Source organism: Hemicordylus capensis, chromosome 5, assembly GCF_027244095.1.
Source record: "Hemicordylus capensis ecotype Gifberg chromosome 5, rHemCap1.1.pri, whole genome shotgun sequence".
In the NCBI taxonomy this organism is placed as follows: Eukaryota; Metazoa; Chordata; class Lepidosauria; order Squamata; family Cordylidae; genus Hemicordylus; species Hemicordylus capensis.
Window position 1 is genome coordinate 530,341 of NC_069661.1, and position 18,607 is coordinate 548,947.

General features: G+C 62.9%; 2 protein-coding genes across 8 annotated transcripts in view; one reads left to right on the forward strand and one right to left on the reverse strand.

Annotated features, from left to right (window-relative positions):
* Window positions 1-16: 16 nt before the first annotated feature.
* DOK1 (docking protein 1) lies at window positions 17-9,353 on the reverse strand. 3 transcript variants are annotated; one of them, XM_053255671.1, is made up of 5 exons: window positions 9,157-9,353; window positions 4,402-4,707; window positions 3,964-4,060; window positions 2,021-2,193; window positions 17-1,266 (listed from the first exon to the last, which is right to left on the reverse strand). In XM_053255671.1, exons 1-5 carry the CDS (start codon window positions 9,226-9,228, stop codon window positions 187-189), a joined length of 1,728 nt encoding a protein of 575 aa, XP_053111646.1. In that variant the 5' UTR covers window positions 9,229-9,353; the 3' UTR covers window positions 17-186. The 3 variants fall into 3 exon arrangements, with proteins under 3 accessions (XP_053111646.1, XP_053111645.1, XP_053111647.1); XM_053255670.1 differs by lacking the exon at window positions 9,157-9,353 and adding an exon at window positions 8,889-9,017; XM_053255672.1 differs by lacking the exon at window positions 9,157-9,353 and adding an exon at window positions 8,644-8,697.
* Window positions 6,113-18,607, forward strand: part of LOXL3 (lysyl oxidase like 3) — a 40,101-nt gene continuing 27,606 nt past the window's right edge. For 4 of the 5 annotated variants that reach the window (XM_053255662.1, XM_053255663.1, XM_053255664.1 and 1 more), the window contains exon 1: window positions 6,113-6,185. In XM_053255662.1, coding sequence (XP_053111637.1) covers window positions 6,128-6,185 — 58 coding nt within the window. In that variant the 5' untranslated portion in view covers window positions 6,113-6,127. Of the gene's footprint in view, window positions 6,186-17,831; window positions 18,234-18,607 lie in introns of those variants that run through there. The other variant, XM_053255665.1, reaches the window with a different exon arrangement.

An 18,607-nucleotide genomic window follows, 5' to 3' on the forward strand; every position in this document is an offset into this window, starting at 1 on the left:
ACGCAAGACCACCCGGCTGGGCTCAAAGGGTATATTTTCATAGCAAAATAGACATTTCTCGAAAAATACTCTCCGCAGCAGCACAGCCGGAAGAAGCCCGGCCCCCCCGGCCGCTGCCCCCTCGCGGGCAGAGCGAGGCTCCTGGCCCAGAGCAGCCTGGCTGGTGCCACGGCGCCTCGCCCAGCCTCAGATCTCGCCCAGGTCTTCGTAGACAGAGGCTGGCCGGCTCTCGTCCACCGACAGCTCTGGCCCCCCCGCCGGCCCCCTGGGGGGCTTCAGCACGCAGCTGTAGAGGGCCGCCCCCCCCGGGGCCCCCTTGCTGCTGCTGCTGCTGCTGCCGCTGCCGGAGAGAGCACAGTCCTTGGGGCCGGGCGCTGGGCTTGGCAGGGGCTTGCTGGCAGTGCCTGGCGGAGGGGCCTTCTTGTGGGCCCGGGGGGGCTTGGGGGCCGGGCACGGCTTGGGGGCCTTGGGCCCTGCTTTCGGGGGGAAGGCGGGCACAGCCCCGGGCCAGGCAGGCAGCTCGTAGCCAGCTGGGCTCTCCAGGCCCTGAGTCCGCCAGGCCTCGTGGGGGAGGCGGGCCTCCTCGTAGATGGCGGCGGGGGGCGGAGCTGCCCGGGGGGCCCGCCCCTCCGGCTCGTCGTAGATGTGCGCGCCGCCCTCGCGAGGGCCCTGGCAGGCGCCTGCCCCCGGCCCCACCCTCTCATACAGCCGCCTGGCGCTGGGGAGCCCCCCCTCTGCCTCCCCACCCCCAGCCTGGCGCCAGCTGTCCACTGGGTCGGCATAGAGGGGGTCCGGCCGGGGCCGAGGCCCCTTGATGGCATCCAGGGGCTCAGAGTAGACATTGCCAGCGTCCTCGGAGGGCACCCCCGAGAGCGGGGAGCGCGGTGGGGGGCTCGGCCAGGGGGCCGGGGGGTCTCGCGGGCCCGGCCCCTTGGGTGGCGGCACAGCCAGCGCCTCCTCTTGGGCCGCGGCGGCGGAGCTGAGCCTGGTGCTCAGCGCAGTCCTGGGCCCCTGTTTCTCGGGAGCGGGCCCCTGCCCCTCCCCCAGGCTGAGCGAGCTGGCCAGGGCGCTCTGGATCTGGGCCGCCCCCCCCGAGGCCTCCAGCTCCGCGGAGCTGCTGCTCTGCCGGTTCTCCTCCGCCTGGGCCTTCTGGGCCTGGATCGCGGCCTCCACCACGTGGAAGATCTCGTTGCCCTGCTGGGTCTCAAAGGTGAAGTTGCCGGGCCCCGACTCGCAGCGCCGGCCGGCTTCGAAGGAGAACATCACCTGCAGGGACACACGCAGCTCCGTCTCCACCAAGGGCCACCTCTGCCCCCCCCCCCGGGGTGGCGGCCTCCGTCCAGCCTCTCTCTCTCTCTCTCTCTCTCTCTCTCTCGAGAGAGAGACCCCCCTCCCAGAAAGAGGCAGCCCACCTCCCCAGAGTGCAGAGGCAGCTGCCAGCCATGGAGACCCCCTGCGTTTTAAGGACCAGCAGAATCGGATCGGATGGCATCCCCCCCCCCCGAGACGCAACTCCCATTTCGTCTCTGGGCCCTCCCCCCCCCACAGGGCTGGGGGCTTCTCTGAGCTGGCCCTGGGCAGAGGGGTCAGCAGCTGCCCTGCCAGCCCAGGGACCCTCCTGGCCAGCCGCCAGCCCCCTCCTCAGCTCTCCCAGGGCAGCAGCAGGAGCAACGCTTCTCTCTTGTCAAGGTGTGTGTACGTACACACACACCACACCACACACACACACACCCCTCTCTCTCTCTCTCCCTCTCTCTCTCCCCACTGCTCCCAATCCAGAAGAAATGCGTACCCTGAAGGCAGCCTCTGGGCAGACGGTTGGAGCCATCTGGGCGTGAAGCATTTCTCCGCTTGTGTTACTGGGAGAAACCACTGGATGCAGCTGGCTGCATGGGGCACGGATGGGAAGAGCCGCCCTGCGCGGGGGGGGGGGGGGCCCTTGGGCAGCCCGTGGGGGCTGTGTGTGTCGGAAGGGGGCTCCACCGCCACCTCCACGCAGAAATGCCCCCCCAGCACCCACCTTGTCCCGGCCGTATCTGCGGAGCAGCCGGTAGGGCCACGTGTAGAGGGGCTGCTTGGAGTGGGGGTCTCCCAGGACGAGGCTGTCGCCAGAGGCCTTCAGCACGTACGGCCCATGCAGCAGGCAGCGCTCGGCGGCCTCCGTCTTCTGCACCGTCACCCAGAACTCACTCGCTGGGGCAGAGAGGAGAGGCAGGGCAGGAGCCAGCCAGGGCCTCACACAGCCCGGGCCCACCTCCTCCTGAGCAGGGGCCCCGTCCCGGGGAGGCAGCCTGGGGGGCTAGCTGAGAGGCGGGGGGCGGGGGCTCTTCCCCACCCATCGGAATCTCCCTGGCTTGAGCCGGCCGGCCTGCCCCCCACCCCCCCATATTACCCAGACAAGCTGCTGCCGCCTGGGGGCTGGCTTGCCCAGAGTCCACATGAGAGGGGGCTGGAGGGACTGGGGCAAGCCAGAGGCGTTGGGTGGGCCGGCTTGGCTGCCTTCTCTTTCAACTCTTTCCCCGGAAATAATGTTTCACGGTGACACGTTCGATGAGCTTTTGCAGATACAATTTCTGGCCTTAGGGATGATCTGGACTCCCAATATTTCTGCAGGGCCAGTGAGGGGGAGTGTCCACCAATCCCTCTTGTGCAATTAGACTGGATCAGTTTCCGCCTGTGACTCCCGAGGAGGTGGACAAGCTCCTTGGGGCAGCACGGCATACAGCCTGGATTCTTTGCCCAACATGGCTGATTTCATCTCGCAGGGAGGTTGTTGGAGCTGGCCTAGTTGATATCATTAATACCCCCTGAGGGAGGGCGGGATGCCATCTTGTTTGAAGGAGGCGGTGGTTAGACCTCTTCTTGAGAAGCCCACTTTAGATCCCCTGGTGATGGATAATTCTAGGCCAGGCTCCAACCTCCCCTGGTTTTACCCCAGCTGGTAACCTCCAGGTTGGACTACTGCAATGTGCTCTACGTAGGGCTGCCTTTGTACATAGTCCAGAAACTTCTGTTAGTTCAAAATGCGGCAGCCAGGTTGGTCTCGGGGGTATCCCAGAGAGACCACATTATGCCTGCTCTCAAACAGTTGCACTGGCTGCTGATATGTTTCTGGGCAAAGAACAAAGTGCTGCTTATGACCTTTAAAGCCCTGAACGGCTTAGGCCCGGGTTTCCTGAGAGAGCGTCTCTCGCTACAAGATCCCCACCGCTCACTGAGATCGTCAGGAGGGGTCCATCTCCGGGTGCCACTGCTTCATCTGGTGGCGACCTGGGATAGGGCCTTCTCTGTGGTGGCCCCCATGGCGATGAGAGGATTGTCTTCCTTAGAGGCCTTCGGGAGAGCCTTAAAGACCCATCTCTTTAGCCTGGTGTTTAATATTGCGTTTTTACTGTAATTCTAATCTGCTTCTAATTGGTTTTGATTTAAATTATGAATTATTATAGCCACCCTGAGCCATTTAACTCAAGTAAAGCAAAACAACAATAATGGGGCAGACAGGGCTATTCATGCCCCAGATGCTGCCCAGCCCTAAGCCCCGGGCTTCCCTCCCGGAAGTCCTTCACAGCCAAGGCCACCCAGCCCACGCTCTCTGCTGGACCACTGGCTTCACTAGGGGGCTCTCCCCCAGACCAGTGTGGCCCTGGGCCCTTGCACCCCCTCCTGGGAAAGCTCCTCCTCGGTCCTTGAGGTGCCAGGAGGCTGCACCCCTGCAGGCCACACAGCCATAAGCAGCCAGCCGGGGAGGGGAGCCAACGTGAGCTGACCCCTCGGCTAAGCAGGGTCTGCCTTGGCTCTTCGTCTGGATGGGTGACCACGTGAGCGCGGGGAGTGGTTCTCCTGTGGGGGAGACGGGGCCGGAGCTCAGAGGCGGCGTGCAGAGGGCCCCACTGTCCAGCCCCGGCTGCTGCTCCAACCCCACCGTGGCCTGCCCCAGTGCTGCCCCCCCCCCCGAGAGCTTACCTTCCTCTCGCGAGTAATAAATGGCATTCGTGGCCATTTTCAAGGCCTGCCCCCCACCGGGCTCCGCTGCAGGCTGGGCCACTTTGCCAGGGGCGCCCTGCTGGGAGGGAGAAAACTCAGCCACGCGGCGGAGCCGGCAGTGCTGGGGCGGGGGCTGCTCCTCACGCAGCAGCCCCCCCCCGAGGCGAGAGACCCCGACCCGGCACTCCAGGCCCCCCCGGCCGCGGATCCCAGGCCGCCATCCTTCTGGCGCCAAGAGCCACTTTAGGAAGGGTGGCCCGTCAATCGCACCCATAAAACAAAGGGCAGGTCACCCGGAGGAGGCGGGCGGGGCCTGAGGGGCCTCCTGGCCAGACGGGGGCGCTGCAGCGAGGGCTAAAGGGGGGCCGAGGGCGTGGCCCCCCCTCCCCCGCGGCCCCTTCCCCCTCCGAGGCTCACCAGAAAGGCCGCCGTCTCACAGAGCTTGGCCACCCACTGGGCAGTCTCCGGAGGCTGGGCAGCAAAGAGGTAGCTGCGCTCGCTGGTCTCCAGGCGGAAAGCGGCCAGGCTGTCCTTGGGGGCCCCGTCTGGGACCGGAGCCACGCTCAGGCAGTCGGCCAGCCGCACGATCTTCTTGTCCGGCCGCTTGGTGCCGGCCCGGTCGGCTGCCGCCGCCGCCGCCCCCTCCTTGCAGTCAAAGAACTCCAGGCGGGCCACCCCGTGAGCGCTGGCCGGGTAGAGGACGAACCAGCTCTTCTTCCAGCGCTGCAGAGAGAGAGAGAGAGAGAGAGAGAGTCCGGCAGGGCAGGAAAGGAGCAGCAGCAGCAGGAGGCTGCCCCACCACACTGCCCCACACGCCCCCTCAGCCTCACTTCGGGGCCTTTCTCTTCCCTGGCTGGCTTTCGGGGCCCACAGCAGGTGCCTCCTCTGTGGGTGGGTGGGGGGCAGATGTGAAGCCCCCGGGGCCGAGGGCAGAGCAGCAGGCGTCTCTTCAGCTGGGAATGCCTACGGGGGTTGTGGGGCGTCTGCTTGGGGCTCCCGTGAGGCCCTTCCACACTTCAGGAAGGCCTGGCAGTGTCTCCCCACGGTGCCCCCAACCCCCCCGGTCCATTTTCTCCCTTGGTTTTGGCCTCAGAATGGCAGGCTGGGGAGGGAGAGGCTCTCGCACGGTCACCCCCCCACAGGCTGCTTCGATTGGCTATTTCTCCCTGGGAAGGCGGGACCACCGATATGTATATAGCACGTCAAGATGTATGACCGTCCTCAAAGCCGTTTACACAGAAAAACAAGTGAAGAAAGAAGGTGGTTCCCTGTCCCAGGAGTGTTCACAATCTTGTACAAAAAAGCAAAGCTAGACACCAGCAACAGCCACTGGAGGGACGCTGTGCTGGGGCTGGACTGGGCCAGGTGCTCTCCCCCTGTTCAATGCCAGCTCACTTCCAAAGACGCCTCTTCCACCAGTCTCAGGGGGCTCTTGGTGGCCCTCACCCCAGTTCCCAAAGCAAGCGCCAGCAGTGCCGACAAGCCCATGCCAACGCACGGAGGCCTGGTCAGCTGCACGTCCCGCCCCACCTGGCCACCAGCAGCCACAGCCTCCTCCCCCTTGCTTGGGCCTCTGCACGCACCCCCCCCACAAACGCTTCTTCCCCATTTGCTCCGCCTGCACCACCGGAGGGCAAACGGGGAACTGCCTGCCACCTGCATCTTCTCTCTCTCTCTCTCAACTAAACTAGATTCGAAGATGACCCCAAAGTCACCGGCACCCGCTGCCTGATCAGACCCAGCCGCACCGCAGCACCAGCGACATGGCAACTTCCCACGCCCTCTTGTCACCTCCGCAGTCCGGGTGAGCAGAAGGGGGAGTCGTGTCCCCCCCCCCCACCTTCTTTCCAGATACTGGGGAAAGGCAACAAGGTGAAGCTCAGCAGAGTGAAGCCCGGCATCGGGGTGAGAAAAACAGGAGGGGGGACACCCAGCCCAGCAGCAGGGCATGCGATAAGAGGACCGAGGTGTCGCAGCCGACCACCCGTTGAGCCCGCCACGTGAAGGAGCTGCGAAAAAGCCAAGGCAATCCAAGACTGCATGGACAGAGGCAGCACTCCAGAGAACGCGAAGCCATCGTTAACCTGCTCCGCCCTTCCCAGAGCTCACTGGAGGAGAGCTGGGCTTGAGGGAAGGAGCATGAATGCTCACTGCTGCTACGCAGGATCTGCCTTGGCTTGCATTTGGATGGGTGACGACACGTGAGCACTAGGAGTTATCCCCATAACTTGGGGGCCCAGAGTGCCCTTCCTGGGCCTGCCTCCTAGAGGGCTCCCTCTCTCATCTTAAAGGGCCCTCCCAGCACTGGGGAAAGGGCAGGGCTGGGCAGGGGTCAGCACGGGGGGGGGGGGGTTGGCTCTCACGTTTTTTTGCCCAAGTGGATCACTGGCCGAGACCTCGAGGTAACAACCAGGGAGGGCGGATAAGGATGCCTTCTACTGAGTCAGACCCACGGCTCGTCTAGGTCAGTACGGTCCACACTGACCGGCTGGTAGCAGGTCTTCAGAGGGGGTCTTTCCCCGCCAGGGACGGACCCCAGAATCCTCTTCGGTATGCAAAGCAGCTCTGGCTCTGCCCTCGTACCCGGGCATGTGTGGGGAGAGCTGCTGGAGACGTGGGGTGAGGCTGCTTACAGGAGGGAGCTGGGAGGTCCTCAAGCCCCTCCTCAGAGCAGGAAGCTGCTGCCCTAGCATCTTTGACGGGTGGCTGCCCAGCCTCTCTCTCTCTCTCTGGAAGTGTCCAGCGAAGGAGAACCCAACACTGGGCAAAGCCGCTCTGGCCACTAGGCACTTCTTCCCAATGACTAGCCCCAATCTGCTTCCTTGCACTTCAGCCCCCGAGTCCTCGCCCTGCCCTCAGAAGCAACCCCCCCACTGCCGCCGCTAGGCAAAGTGCAGCCGTCTCCACATGGCGCCCGGAGGGGGGGCTGTGCAGAGGATTCCCCTCTGGCTGAAGCTCCGCATCATCGGCCCAAGAAGCCAGGAGTCAGAGGGCCGCACTGAGGGCTGAGAGCCAGTGTGGTGTCTCAGGGGGGCTGATGCCCCAAAGAAGACCACCACAAGAAACTACCGCAATCATAAGCTGCCAGAAATCCAGAACGTACCTGAAAATGGGTATCCTAATATGGTTTACAAGTTCTACATAGAACAACTTCACACATTTAAAATCATACTATACACACATTCTTGTGCGGACAACCATATAATACAAAATCACACAAAGGAATATATACAAACTAGCTGGTCCGGGCACAGAACATCTGCACCTCTAGTTGTCCTTTTTCCTCCCCCCGCCCCCTACTTTGGGCTTTGTGCATTAGTTAAGAGTGTTTACTAGGACCAGGGAGGCCCAAGTTCAAATCCCCGTTCAGTCCCGAAACTCTCGTGACTCTGGGTCAGACGCTTCTCTCTCAGCCTAACTTAGGAACACAGGAAACTCAGGATTGTCTACCCAGACTGGCAGCGGCTTCTCCAAGGTTGCAGGCAGGAGTCTCTCTCTGCCCTCTCTTGGAGATGCTGCTGCCAGGGAGGGGACTTGGGGCCTTCAGATGCTCTTCCCAGAATGGCGGCTCCATCCCCTGAGGGGGAATCTCTTCCAGTGCTGCTCTCCCTTCTAGTCTCCCATTCAGATGCAACCAGGGCAGACCCTGCCTAGCTAAGGGGACAAGGCAGGCTTGCTACCACCAGACCGGCTCCCCTCTCCAACTTACACTGGACAAGTTATTGTGAGAATATACATGTATTGCAGCTGGGGCTCCTTGGAGAGACAGGTTTATATATTTAGGACCTACATTTCAGAGGGACTGGCCCGCCTGCCAAGAACGGTGCTCTAGGCGAAGCAGCTCTGCTCCAAGGCAAGAGCGCTGCCGCCTGCCACTTCCTCCCGTGCCGGCCTGGATCCGCCCCCCACATGGCGGCCGAAGGGCCAGCTGGACCACCCCGGGGGGCCGGTGAGCACCCTGAAGACCGGCGCTGGCCCCGGCAGCCCCACGCACGCCTCGATGGGGGGCTGCCTGCCAGGGCGGTCTCCTGCCATGCCCCGCCCCCACGACGACAGGCTCAGCATCCCGCCTTCAGTTCCAAACTCTGAGGCCGACGACGCCGAAGACCAGCAAGGAGGCCGCTCTCTCGCCCCGGAGGAGGATCCCCGCCGGACAACCCCCCGCCGAGGTCGGGCGGCGGAAGGAGCGCCCCCCAGCCCCTCTCCGTGGACAGCAGCACCGCGGAGCCTCTTGCCCCTTCCAGGAGGAAGGGGAACCGGGCAGGGCCCAGCGGCCGCCTGCAGAAGCGTGGGCGGGCCGGCCGAGGAGAGTCTGCGGAACTCCCACTTCCCTTCCTGAGCGGGGCGGGGGCGCCCACCTCCCCCTTCCTTGGCAAGAGGGCGGACGAGGAGGACCTCGCTGGCAGCCCCGGGGCAAGCGGGGCGCCAGAGCAGTCGGCTCCTCCCGCCTCCACGGCGAGCCCCCCGTGTCCCGGCCGGGCTTGGCAGAGCCGCCGCCGCCGCCGCGCACCTGGAGGAGGAGGAGGAGGAGGAGGAGGAGCGGCGCCTGCCCGCCCAGTGCCAAGCGAGCCTCCGCCGCAGCCCCGGCCGGCGCCTCTTGGCGCTCCTGCCCCTCTACGCCTCTGAAAGAGGCAGCCCGCCCGGTTTCCTGATCCATACGCGGCGCAACTGCTGCCCGACGCGCGTCCATCTCCACATCCGAATCCACCTTGCCGGAGCGCGGCGCAGCTAAGACAGCCGCCCGCCCCTCTGGTCCAGCACCTGCCCCCCGGGCTGGCCCTGCCCCTCCGACCCTGGAGCAGGAGGAGGGAGGGAGCTTGCCAGCTGCCCCGGGCACTCGCGGCGCGGGCAGCTTGGCCAGGACGCCGCCGGGACCAAGCGCAGTGCCTGCCGGGCGGCCTCACTTTGCGACCGGCGGCGCTTCCGCAGCCAGAGGCCGCGGTCCGGAAGCGGAGCGTCGGCTCCTCGGCTGGCGCAACCCCGGGCCTGGCCCGGCACGATGCGCGGCCCGGAGGCCCCGCCGGCATGACAGCGCCGGCCAGCAGCTTCCCCGCGAAGAGGAAGAGGCGAGAGGCGCGTCCGCTGCGCTCGGCGGCCGGCAGGCAGCAGGAGGGACTTCCCCATCCGCGGGCGGGCGGGCAGGGCAGGGGCGTCGGCGCACGGCTCGCTCACCTTGGCCCCGAGGCGCAGCCCCGCTGGCGGTTGCTGGAGCAGGAGCGCCCCCTCCTTGACCGGGGGGTCCATCCGGATCCGCGGCGGGAAGCAGCGAGGGACGGGAGGAAGCGCAGCGGCTCCGGCTCCTCGGGCGCCACTTCGGAAAGGGGCGGGGCTTCCTCCCTCGAGGGCGCGTCAGTGCCCCGCCCCCGCGAGGGCGGGGGGCAGGAAAGAGCCGAGTTGGGGGCCGGCGCAGCCGGCTGGGCGAGGGAGGAGAGCCTAAGCACAGCCCTGCTGGATCAGGCCCAAGGAGGCCCATCTAGTCCAGCATCCTGTTTCGCACAGTGGCCCACCAGATGCCGCTGGGAGCCGCAGGCAGGAGCTGGAAGGGGCAGGCCCTCTCTGCTGCTGCTGTGACTCCCCTGCCACTGGGACTCAGAGGCACCCTGCCTCGGAGGCTGGAGGTGGCCCACAGCCCTCCGACTGGTAGCCATTGACAGACCTCTCCTCCATGAAGTCATCCAAACCCCTCTTCAAGGCATCCAGGTTGTTGGCTGTCACCACATCCTGTGGCAGAGAGTTCCACAAGTGTGAAACAATACTTCCATTTGTTGGTCCTAGACCTCCTGGCAATCAATTTCATGGAGTGACCCCTGATTCTAGTGTTATGTGAGATGGAGAAGAATTCCTCTCTATCCACTTCCTCCACACCATGCATGATTTTATAGACCTCTATCAGGTCTCCCCGCAGTCATCTTTTTTCTAAACTAAAAGGCCCCAGGTGTTACAGTCTTGCCTCATAAGAAAGGTGCTCCAGGCCCCTGATCATCTTGGTTGCCCTCTTCTGCACCTTCTCCACTTCAACAATGTCCTTTTTAAGATGTGGCGACCAGAATTGTACACAGTACTCCAAGTGTGGTCACACCATAGTTTTGTATAAGGGCATTATAACATTAGCAGTTTTATTTTCAGTCCCCTTCCTAATGATCCCTAGCATGGAATTGGCCTTTTTCACAGCTGCCGCACATTGAGTTGACGCTTTCAACAAGGTGTCCACCATGACCTCAAGATCCCTCTCCTGGTCCGTCACCGACAGCTCGGATCCCATCAGCATATACTTGAAGTCAGGGATTTTCGTCCCAATGTGCATCACTTTACACTTGCTAACATTGAACAGCATTTGCCATTTTGTCGCCCACTCGCCCAGTTTGGAGAGATCCTTTTGGAGCTGCTCACAATCCGTTTGGGATTTCACTACCCAAAAGAGTTTGGTATCATCTGCACGTTGGGCCACCTCGCTGCTTACCTCTGCTTCTAGATCATTGATGAATCATGACGCGTGGAAGAGCCAGCCAGCCGTCCTCCTCGGTGCAATCGCCCCTGAGGCAACCTGCAGCTGCGGGGGCCTACCTTCAGGGCTGTTGTCGCGAGTAGGAACGTCCAGTGAAAGTTACTACGCGTTGAGCCCTGCCCCGCTGCCCCAGCGCAGAACCTCCTTCGGTATCCCCTTTGCTGCACCACAGCAAAAACGTAGGGGGAGCACAGAAGGGGCGAGATGCATTTGTGGCTGTGGACTAGCTCTGTCCCGTACATTGGCTTTCTGAAATGGAAAGGAAGGGGCAGGGTGGCCATCGATGTGCCTGAGATGGCGTTTGCTCCTCTCTGCCCCAGCGGCTTCTGATCCTGGCATATATTTGCAGGCCTCTGGTTTTGTGCAGGTTAAGAACATTAGAAGAGCCCTGCTGGATCAGGCCCAAGGAAGCCCGTCCAGTCCACCATCCGTTTCCCACAGTGGCCCACCAGAAGCCCACAGTCAAGAGAGGAGGACATGGCCTCTCTCCTGCTGTTGCTCCCCTGCAACTGATATTGAGAGAGGCATCGTGCCTCTGAGGCTGGAGGTGGCCCACAGCCACCAGGCTAGTAGCCATTGATAGACCTCTCCAAAATGAATTTGTCTAAGCCCCTTTTAAAGCCATCCAGACTAGTGGCTGTCACCACATCTTGTGGCAGAGAATTCCATAGGTTAACTATGCGCTGTGTGAAAAATTACTTCCTTTTGTCGGTCCTGAAATTCCCAGCCTCCCATCTCATGGAATGATTCCTGGTTCTAGTGTTATGTGTGAGAGAGAAGAGTTTCTCTCTATCCACTTTCTCCACACCATGCATGGCCTACAGCCCTCCGACTAGTAGCCACTGATAGACCTCTCCTCCATGAAGTCATCCAAACCCCTTTTAAAGCCATCCAGGCTGTTGGCTGTTGGCTGCCACCACACACATGGAATTGGCCTTTTTCACATCACCTTACACTTGCTAACATTTAACCACATCTGTCATTTTGTCACCCACTCCCCCAGTTTTTAGAGATTCTTTTGGAGCTCTTCATAATCTCTTTTGGATTTCACTACCCTAAATAGTTTGGTGTCATCTGCAAATCTGGCCACCTCACTGCTTACGCCAACTGTTAGCTTATTTATGAGCAGGTTAAAGAGTACTGGTTGCAGTAGAGATCCCTGGGGGACCCCACTCCTTACTTCCCTCCATTGTGAAAACTGCCCATTTATTCCTACCCTCTGATTCCTGTCCTTTAAGCAGTTAGCAACCCACATGACATGAACCTGTCCCCTTACCCCATGACTGCTAAGTTTACTTGAGAGCCTTTGGTGGGGAACATTGTCAAAAGCTTTCTGGAAGTCCAGGTATACGATGTCAACTGGATCACCTTGATCCACACGCCTGTTGACACTCTCAAAGAACTCCAAAAGGTTGGTGAGGCCAGATTTACTTCTGCTTCGGTTTTTCTGTAAAGGCCGCCTGGCCAGGGCTGGCCTGTCCCCTTGGCAAACGAGGTAGTCTCCAAGGCTGCCAAGCTGCAGGGGGTGGCAGCAGCTTGGGTCTTGGTCCCCCCCCCCGATGGGAACAAGGCAGCAGGTGGGTCAGGGGTGGGCACTCCCCATCTCCCACTGTCCTTGGGGGCCACGGAACCGGCCACTGGCCTGCTGCCGTACATGGCCATCCTGTTCCGCGTGACACAGTGACAGCATCAGAACACGCTGCTGCAGCAACCTGCTGTGGTGAGGTCAGCAACCGGAGAGGTGAATGACAGGGACCACCACAGGGGCGTAGCTATCATTGAGCGAAAGGGTTCAAAGAACAGGGCCCCCCCCCCAGCTCCTGAGGGCCCTCCAGCTCATCCCTCCCTATAATCTTCAGTATCTCCCTCTCTCTGGGGGGCCGCCTGAGAGAGGGATGACCATGGGGGCCCCCTCTCCCCTCGCTACGCCCCTGGGCCTCCAGCCAACACCACCACCACCGCCGCCACACACAAGGGCAACTGGGGTGTGGGGCAGCCTCGTGGGAGATCAGCAGGGTGCCAGGTGCCCATTTAACCTGCACCTGACTCCATCTGCTCAGCATGGGACACCTCTGCATCCTGCAGGCAGGACTCTGCTTCCCATCAGAGACAGCCCCCCCCCCGGCAGACCTCTTAGGGTGCAATCCTGTACTTTGAGAAAACATTTGGGGTGGCAAAGGATCTGCACAACAGCCCTCCTGCTGGCAGAACACAAGTTGCCCCCCCCCCGCTCTGCCCCAGCACCACCAATTGCAGCCAGCAGCGAAGTGGGCAGGATGGGGGGGGGGGTTAGCCCTACCCAGCAGCCAAGCTGCCTGGCCTGCTCCCCACCCCGCCTCCATCCTGCGAGAGCTCAGGCTCCGGACTGACTCTGCCCCCGGTCCCAGCACACCTGCCCCCGGAGATGAGCCCCTGACAGGCAGACCCGGACCCAGATGGGGGGAGGAGGAGGAGGCTGCTGCTGCTGCCCCAGAAGGGGTCCCGAGGAGCAGGGCCCCCGAGACGGAGAGGGACAGCGGAGGGGGGGGGCCGGAGAAGAGGAGACGCAGCAGGGGAGACGTCGCCATCCCTCCGGCAGGGCTCCTGCGCGTGGGAGGCAGCACCGACGTGTTTAGGGTTGCGGGATTCATGGTTGGGTTTCTGTACCGCCTTTCGTTAAAAACAACCCCCAGGCGGTTTACAACAGTTAAAAACATAACAATAAAAATGACAATTAAAATATGAAGCTAGAAACAGAAAACAAATCTAATTTCGAAACTATACAATACAAGCATGAAAACGATAAAGGATTAAAAACCCAGAGAAGCAGCAGCAGACAAACTGGATCTCTGTGGCTGGGGCAGGACCATCAGGTGAAACGGCAGGGAAGGGGCCAGGCGTGTGCTGGCCACGGAAGAGCAGCGGCCTGTCTGGCGGCCTGGAGGGGGCCGGCGGAGTCTCGTCTCCTCCAAGCCCCGAGAGACGCAGGTGCCCGGCCAGAGCTCCCAGGCAGCCCAGAGAGGCCAGCAGAGCCGGTGGGCTGCCCCACCAGGGCCCAGAGCACAAAGGCTGTGCCCGGGCCTCCTCTCGCGCCCTTCCGGATCACCCGCCACAGTGTCCGGGGAGAACTGTGCCAAGAGGAGGAGACGAGCTGCTCTCGTGGCAGCAAGCGTGAACGGCCCCTGTGCTAAGCAGGGTCTGCCCTGGCTTGCATTTGGATGGGAGACTACATGGGTGAGCCTTGAAGATCTCCCCCCCCCCAGGGGATAACGGGGCTGCTCTGGGAAGAGCACCTGCCGACTGACCTGGGGAATGTCCCGAGTCCCCTCCCTGGCAGCAGCATCGCCAAGAGAGGCCTGGGAGAGACTCCTGCCTGCCTGCCTGCCAGCTTGGAGAGGCCCCTGCCAGCCTGGGTAGACCATCCTCAGCTAGAGGGACCCAGGGTCCGGCTCCGTAGCAGGCAGCTTCCTCTGTCCCTATGACTGGGAGGCTGCCAAGCAGGAGGGAGTGCCGGCCAGGCCCTCCTCCACGCCAGGCATGGCGGCTGCTGGCCACACAGTCAGGAAGCCCTTGGCGGGCCGGAGCAGAGCAAGCGCTCACTTTGCTATTTGTGCTTAACTCACGGGAAAGGGCTCTGTAGCGCCTCAGACTTGCGATGACACCGCTTTGGGCCTTGTGTGGGGCTGACCCAGGGTGGTGGGCCTGCTGCTGCCTTCAGAACCTCTGGTCTTCCAAGGCCTCTGAGCAATTCAGCCAAGCTGCCCTCAGCAGGCACTGCCCACACCGGGACATCGGCCAGGGGGCTGGGATGGAAGCATTTGCCCCCAGTGACCCACATGGTGGCCGGCTCCCGGCAGCAGCCCCTGCCTGACCAGGCCCCGTGGGAGGGCTCCCTGCTTCCGTGTGGCAGATGCCAGGCAAGAGGAGGGAGCCTTCCCACTTGTGGAACACCCACCCAGACGGAGCCGCTGCTTCCCAGGCTCTTCTCCCGGTCTCTCGGAGGCGGGGAGGAGCGTAGCGAGGGGAGGGGGGCCCCCCCCTGTCCATCCCTCTCTCGGGCGGCCCCCCGGAGGGAGGGAGATAGTGACGGAAACGGGGAGGGCCCTCGGGAGCTGGGGGGCCCGTGCTCTTTGAACCCTCTCGCTCGGTTGTAGCTACGCCCCTGGCGTCCTATCCGGCCAGGCTTTCCGCGGCTGATTTGCTTTCATTGCTGCATGGCTGTGGCTGCTGCTGTTGCATATTGCTCAGTATGTTCAGACAGTGCTGAGAAAAAGCTTGTGGCCCCCCAGGGTGGCCTGTGTGGGGCCATGTTGGCACAAGGCGTATGCAAAGCTCAGGAAACCTCTTCTTCCGTGGCCATCCTGCGGCAGACCTCCCGGGATGTGCCGGGTCCTTGTCTGGCTGCATGACCCACTTTCCTCTCAACTCCAGCTCACAGGCAGATGGCCTGGCATTGTCCTCTAGGCGGTCGGATCAGCAGCTGGTTTCACGGTCCCGCCCAGCAGCAAAGCAGGATGCTCGGCGGGCAGATGGGGGAGGTTCTTCCTTGGGAAGGCAGTGTTGGGGTTTCGCCAAACAAGAGGTTTGCGATTGTGTCCGAAAAGTTCCATTTGGATTCATCTGTCCAGCAGAGATGATGCCAGAAGCCCCAAGGTAGCCACTGGGCTCTGGGCTCGGGCACACAGGCCGGAGGAGACCAGAGGCCCCTTGCTCTTTGGCTCCCCCATATCCCAGGGCGAACCCCGGGAGGGAAGGTCGTGTCAAATTGGCAGAGGTGGCAGTAGGGGGCGCCCCAGGCCCACCTCTGCTGACCGCCTCTGGGCACCACTAGCTGCCGTCCCTCCATGGCGGCTGTGCTGCTGCTCCTTTGCCAAAGGGAGTGGGGGGGGGAGCAGTAGGGGCTGGTGGGCATTGGGGGGGGGGTTGGGGAGGACCTGGTCACCAAGGCAGAAACCTACCCCCCCCCCCGACACACACACACACATCCGCGCCCCTATCCTCCACGCCAGCCAGCTTGGGGACTTACTCAAGCCTGCCGCCATTGAGGGAAACCGAAAAAGCAGAAAGAAAGTGGAAAGCAGACGGGAGAGAGGCCGGGCCAAAGGCAGGAAGAGGGCCAGAAGGGAGGAAGCAGGGCTTGCATCCCACCTCCCACCAAACAAGCTAGCAGCAGCCAGGGAATCCTCCGAGCCGGGAGCTTCCTCTTTTGGTCCTACTGGCTGCAGCAGCTGCTCCTCAAGCTGCTCCAGCCAACCGGATTCCGAGGGGGCTCCTCCTGGCACTGCCCTCAGGAAGGAGGGGGAAATGTCTTAAAAATGTACTCCCTGAAGCAACCAGGAAGTTCGTTGTTAACCCATTATTGTAGTTCTTCCTGGGGGAAGTGCCAGGAGGAGCCCCCCAGGAACCAGACTGGCTGGAGCAGCTTGAGGAGCAGCTTTTCCAGCCAGTGAGACCAAAAGAAGAAGTGGCCGTCAGGGGAGGAGAGCGTGCCCTGAGTGCCTGGGCACAGGAAATGCCAGCAGGCACTCGGGGACAGGCGGGGCGGGGGGGCTGTCCTCCTCGAGAGCCAGCCTGAGTTTCCAGCGCAGGCGGAGCAAGGAGACCCTCCCTCTCTTTCCTGTGGTGGGCAGCTGGGCATGGGCAGCACCAGAAACATGGGGAGGGGGACAGACGGGGCAAAGAGCATCTGTGAGTGGGTGAGCTAAGTCCCCAGGTGAGATTTCTGAAACCTAAATGGGGAGAGGTGGGGGCTTGGCTGGTCTGGTGGGGGCAAGCATGACCTGTCCCCTTAGCTAAGCAGGGGCCGCCCTGGTTGCCTTTGAATGGGAGACCAGCAGTGTGAGCCCTGGAAGATAGGGATGTGCACGGAACCGGGCGGGGGTGTCTCAAGGAGGTGGGGGTGCCACTGTAAGGGTGAGGGAGGGTGCACTTACCTCCCCCTCCCCTCGCCGGCACTCGTTTTCCATAAAAGCTTTCGGGGCAGCAGTGTACCTCTCTGCCAACCCTCCCGGGGAAAGCAGCGCACGGGGGGGGGAGTGCACCCTCCCCTCCCCTTATAGCAACACACACACGGCTTCGAACTGCCCCCCGCCCCCCCGGTGTTTGAACCTGTTTGGAGGCCCGTAAAAGAGCCTCCCAAGAGGTTTGTGTACATCCCTACTGTAAGATATCCCCCTCAAGGGATGGAGCCACTCTGGGAAGAGCAGAAGGCCCCAAGTTCCCTCCTTGGCAGCATCTCCAAGAGAGGGCCAAGAGAGAGAGATCCCTGCCTGCCACCTTGGAGAAGCCGCTGCCAGTCTGTGAAGACAACACTGAGCTAGGTGGACCTATGGTCTGACTCAGTACATGGCAGCTGCCTCTGTCCCTGTGACTGTCTGAGGGGGTCCTGGCCCGCCGCCTTCTGGAGCTGCCAGGCTGTGGGGCTGCACCAAGGCCCTGCTCCCGCCAGTCCCCTCTAGGCTGCCACCAGCCAGTTGAAGGTCCTTTCCTTCCAGGTGGTGGCTCCCGAAAAAAGACTGAGGGGGGCACAGAAGGGGCAAAGAGCATTTGTGGGTGAGTGAGCTACGTCCCCAGGTTAGATCCCTGAAACCGAAATGGAGGCTGGCGGGGGGGGGACCTCAACCGCATAGGGAGGCTGGGGGCAGCCCGTGTGCGGAGGCCACCGCCCCGGCCCCCTGGCCCCGCCCCCGCAACTGACATCAGGCGCAGGGGACGGGGTCTCCTAAACGGGCCTTTAAGGCAGGGAGAGTCACTCCAGCCGCGCTACCCATGCAGTGCGGGCCGATTTCTGCTCCAAACAGGCCTGTGCGGCCCCGTTTGGGACCAAAATAATGCCCCCCTGTATCTGATGTCAGATGTGGGGGGCATGTTTGGGGCCGTGCTTGGGGGCCCTGATTGGTGGTGGCCTGGGTTCTCTGAACCCATTTGCCCAATGGTGGCTCTGCCCCTGGAGGAACTACCAGCCTGAGCACTGAGCCCTGGACTTCTGGGGCCCCCAAATCCTCTTTAATCTGGTCTGGGTAGTGTGGTCCCCACACCCCACCGCTGACCCACACTGTGCCAGGCGGCCCAGTGGGAGCTCTGCTTTAGAGACAGAGGGGGGAGGGGGGAAGGAAAGAGGGGTGGGGGTGGGAAGGTGCCAAGGCTGTTTCGGCTAATGCATATCGGCATAAATATATACCTGTTTTATATTCCGACGTTCTTGTGAGTTCAGGTGCTGTTTGTGCCCTCAAGAAATACTGCGTGCGCCACGGGGTGTGTGTGGGGGGGGTGATGGGGGGGCTTCAAAAGGCTCCCCAATGATCCCAACTAGGTAGGCCTCTGCGCCTGCTCTTGTTCCTGGCGCCGCCGTCCTTGCCCGCGGCCTGGCTGCATCTTCGACGGCGGCGGAGCGGAAGGGCTTGGCGGGCGCTCTTGGCGGGCGCTTGGCGCCTCCTGGCCTGGCCGGGGACGAGGCAGCCACGCCGCCGCGGCCCGAGGAGGCGAGAGTCCACGGGGTCGTCTTGCCCGAGAGAAGGCGGCAGGCGGGGGGGCTGGCCTAGCCACCCTCCCCCGGCAGAGGCGGCTGTTGGGGGGGGGCGGCGGAAGGGCCGCGATGCTGCTGGGCTGGCTCGCTCGCGGGCTGCCGGGGCCGAGCCAAAGGAGGCCAGCCGCCCGGGGGCGGGGAGAAGCGAGGAGGCCGGCGGTGGCGTGGTGGGGGCGGCCCGTTCGGCGGCTGGCCTGGGAGCGGCGAGTCGGACGGGGCGTCAGCGGCGACTCGGCAAAGGTCAGGAGCGGGACTGGGCGGGAGTCTCCCGGCAATGCGGCGGCGGCGGCGGCGGCGGCGGCACCCCCATTCGGGCGGGGGCGGGGAAGTGGTCGCGGAGGACGGAGCGGGCTTCGAGCCTGGAAGTTTGAGGCGGGGGTCTTGCGGCTGAAAGCGGCGCTTGCGCGGGGCGGGCGGGGCGGGCAGCTCACCTGGGGCTGAGGGGTCTTCCTGGGATCGAAACCCGCCACGCAGCCCAGAAGACGGGCTGCTCCGCAGTGGAGGGACCGGACGGGACTCGCTGGGGCTGGCAGCGGGGCGAGCTTGGGCGGGCTGTCCCCCAAGACGCCCCCTCCTCGGCAGGCGGAGGGAGGCTGCTGACAATGGGGAGGCGG

Excerpts from the sequence above, each read along its gene's own strand:
- DOK1 (XM_053255670.1), bottom strand. The coding sequence starts at position 9,011 with ATGCCGGCGGGGCCTCCGGGCCGCGCATCGTGCCGGGCCAGGCCCGGG. Across the intron at positions 4,708-8,888 it reads GAAGCGCCGCCGGTCGCAAA|CGCTGGAAGAAGAGCTGGTT; the intron begins GTGAGGCCGCCC and ends CTCTCTCTGCAG. Across the intron at positions 2,194-3,963 it reads TTATTACTCGCGAGAGGAAG|CGAGTGAGTTCTGGGTGACG; the intron begins GTAAGCTCTCGG and ends TCTCTGCCCCAG.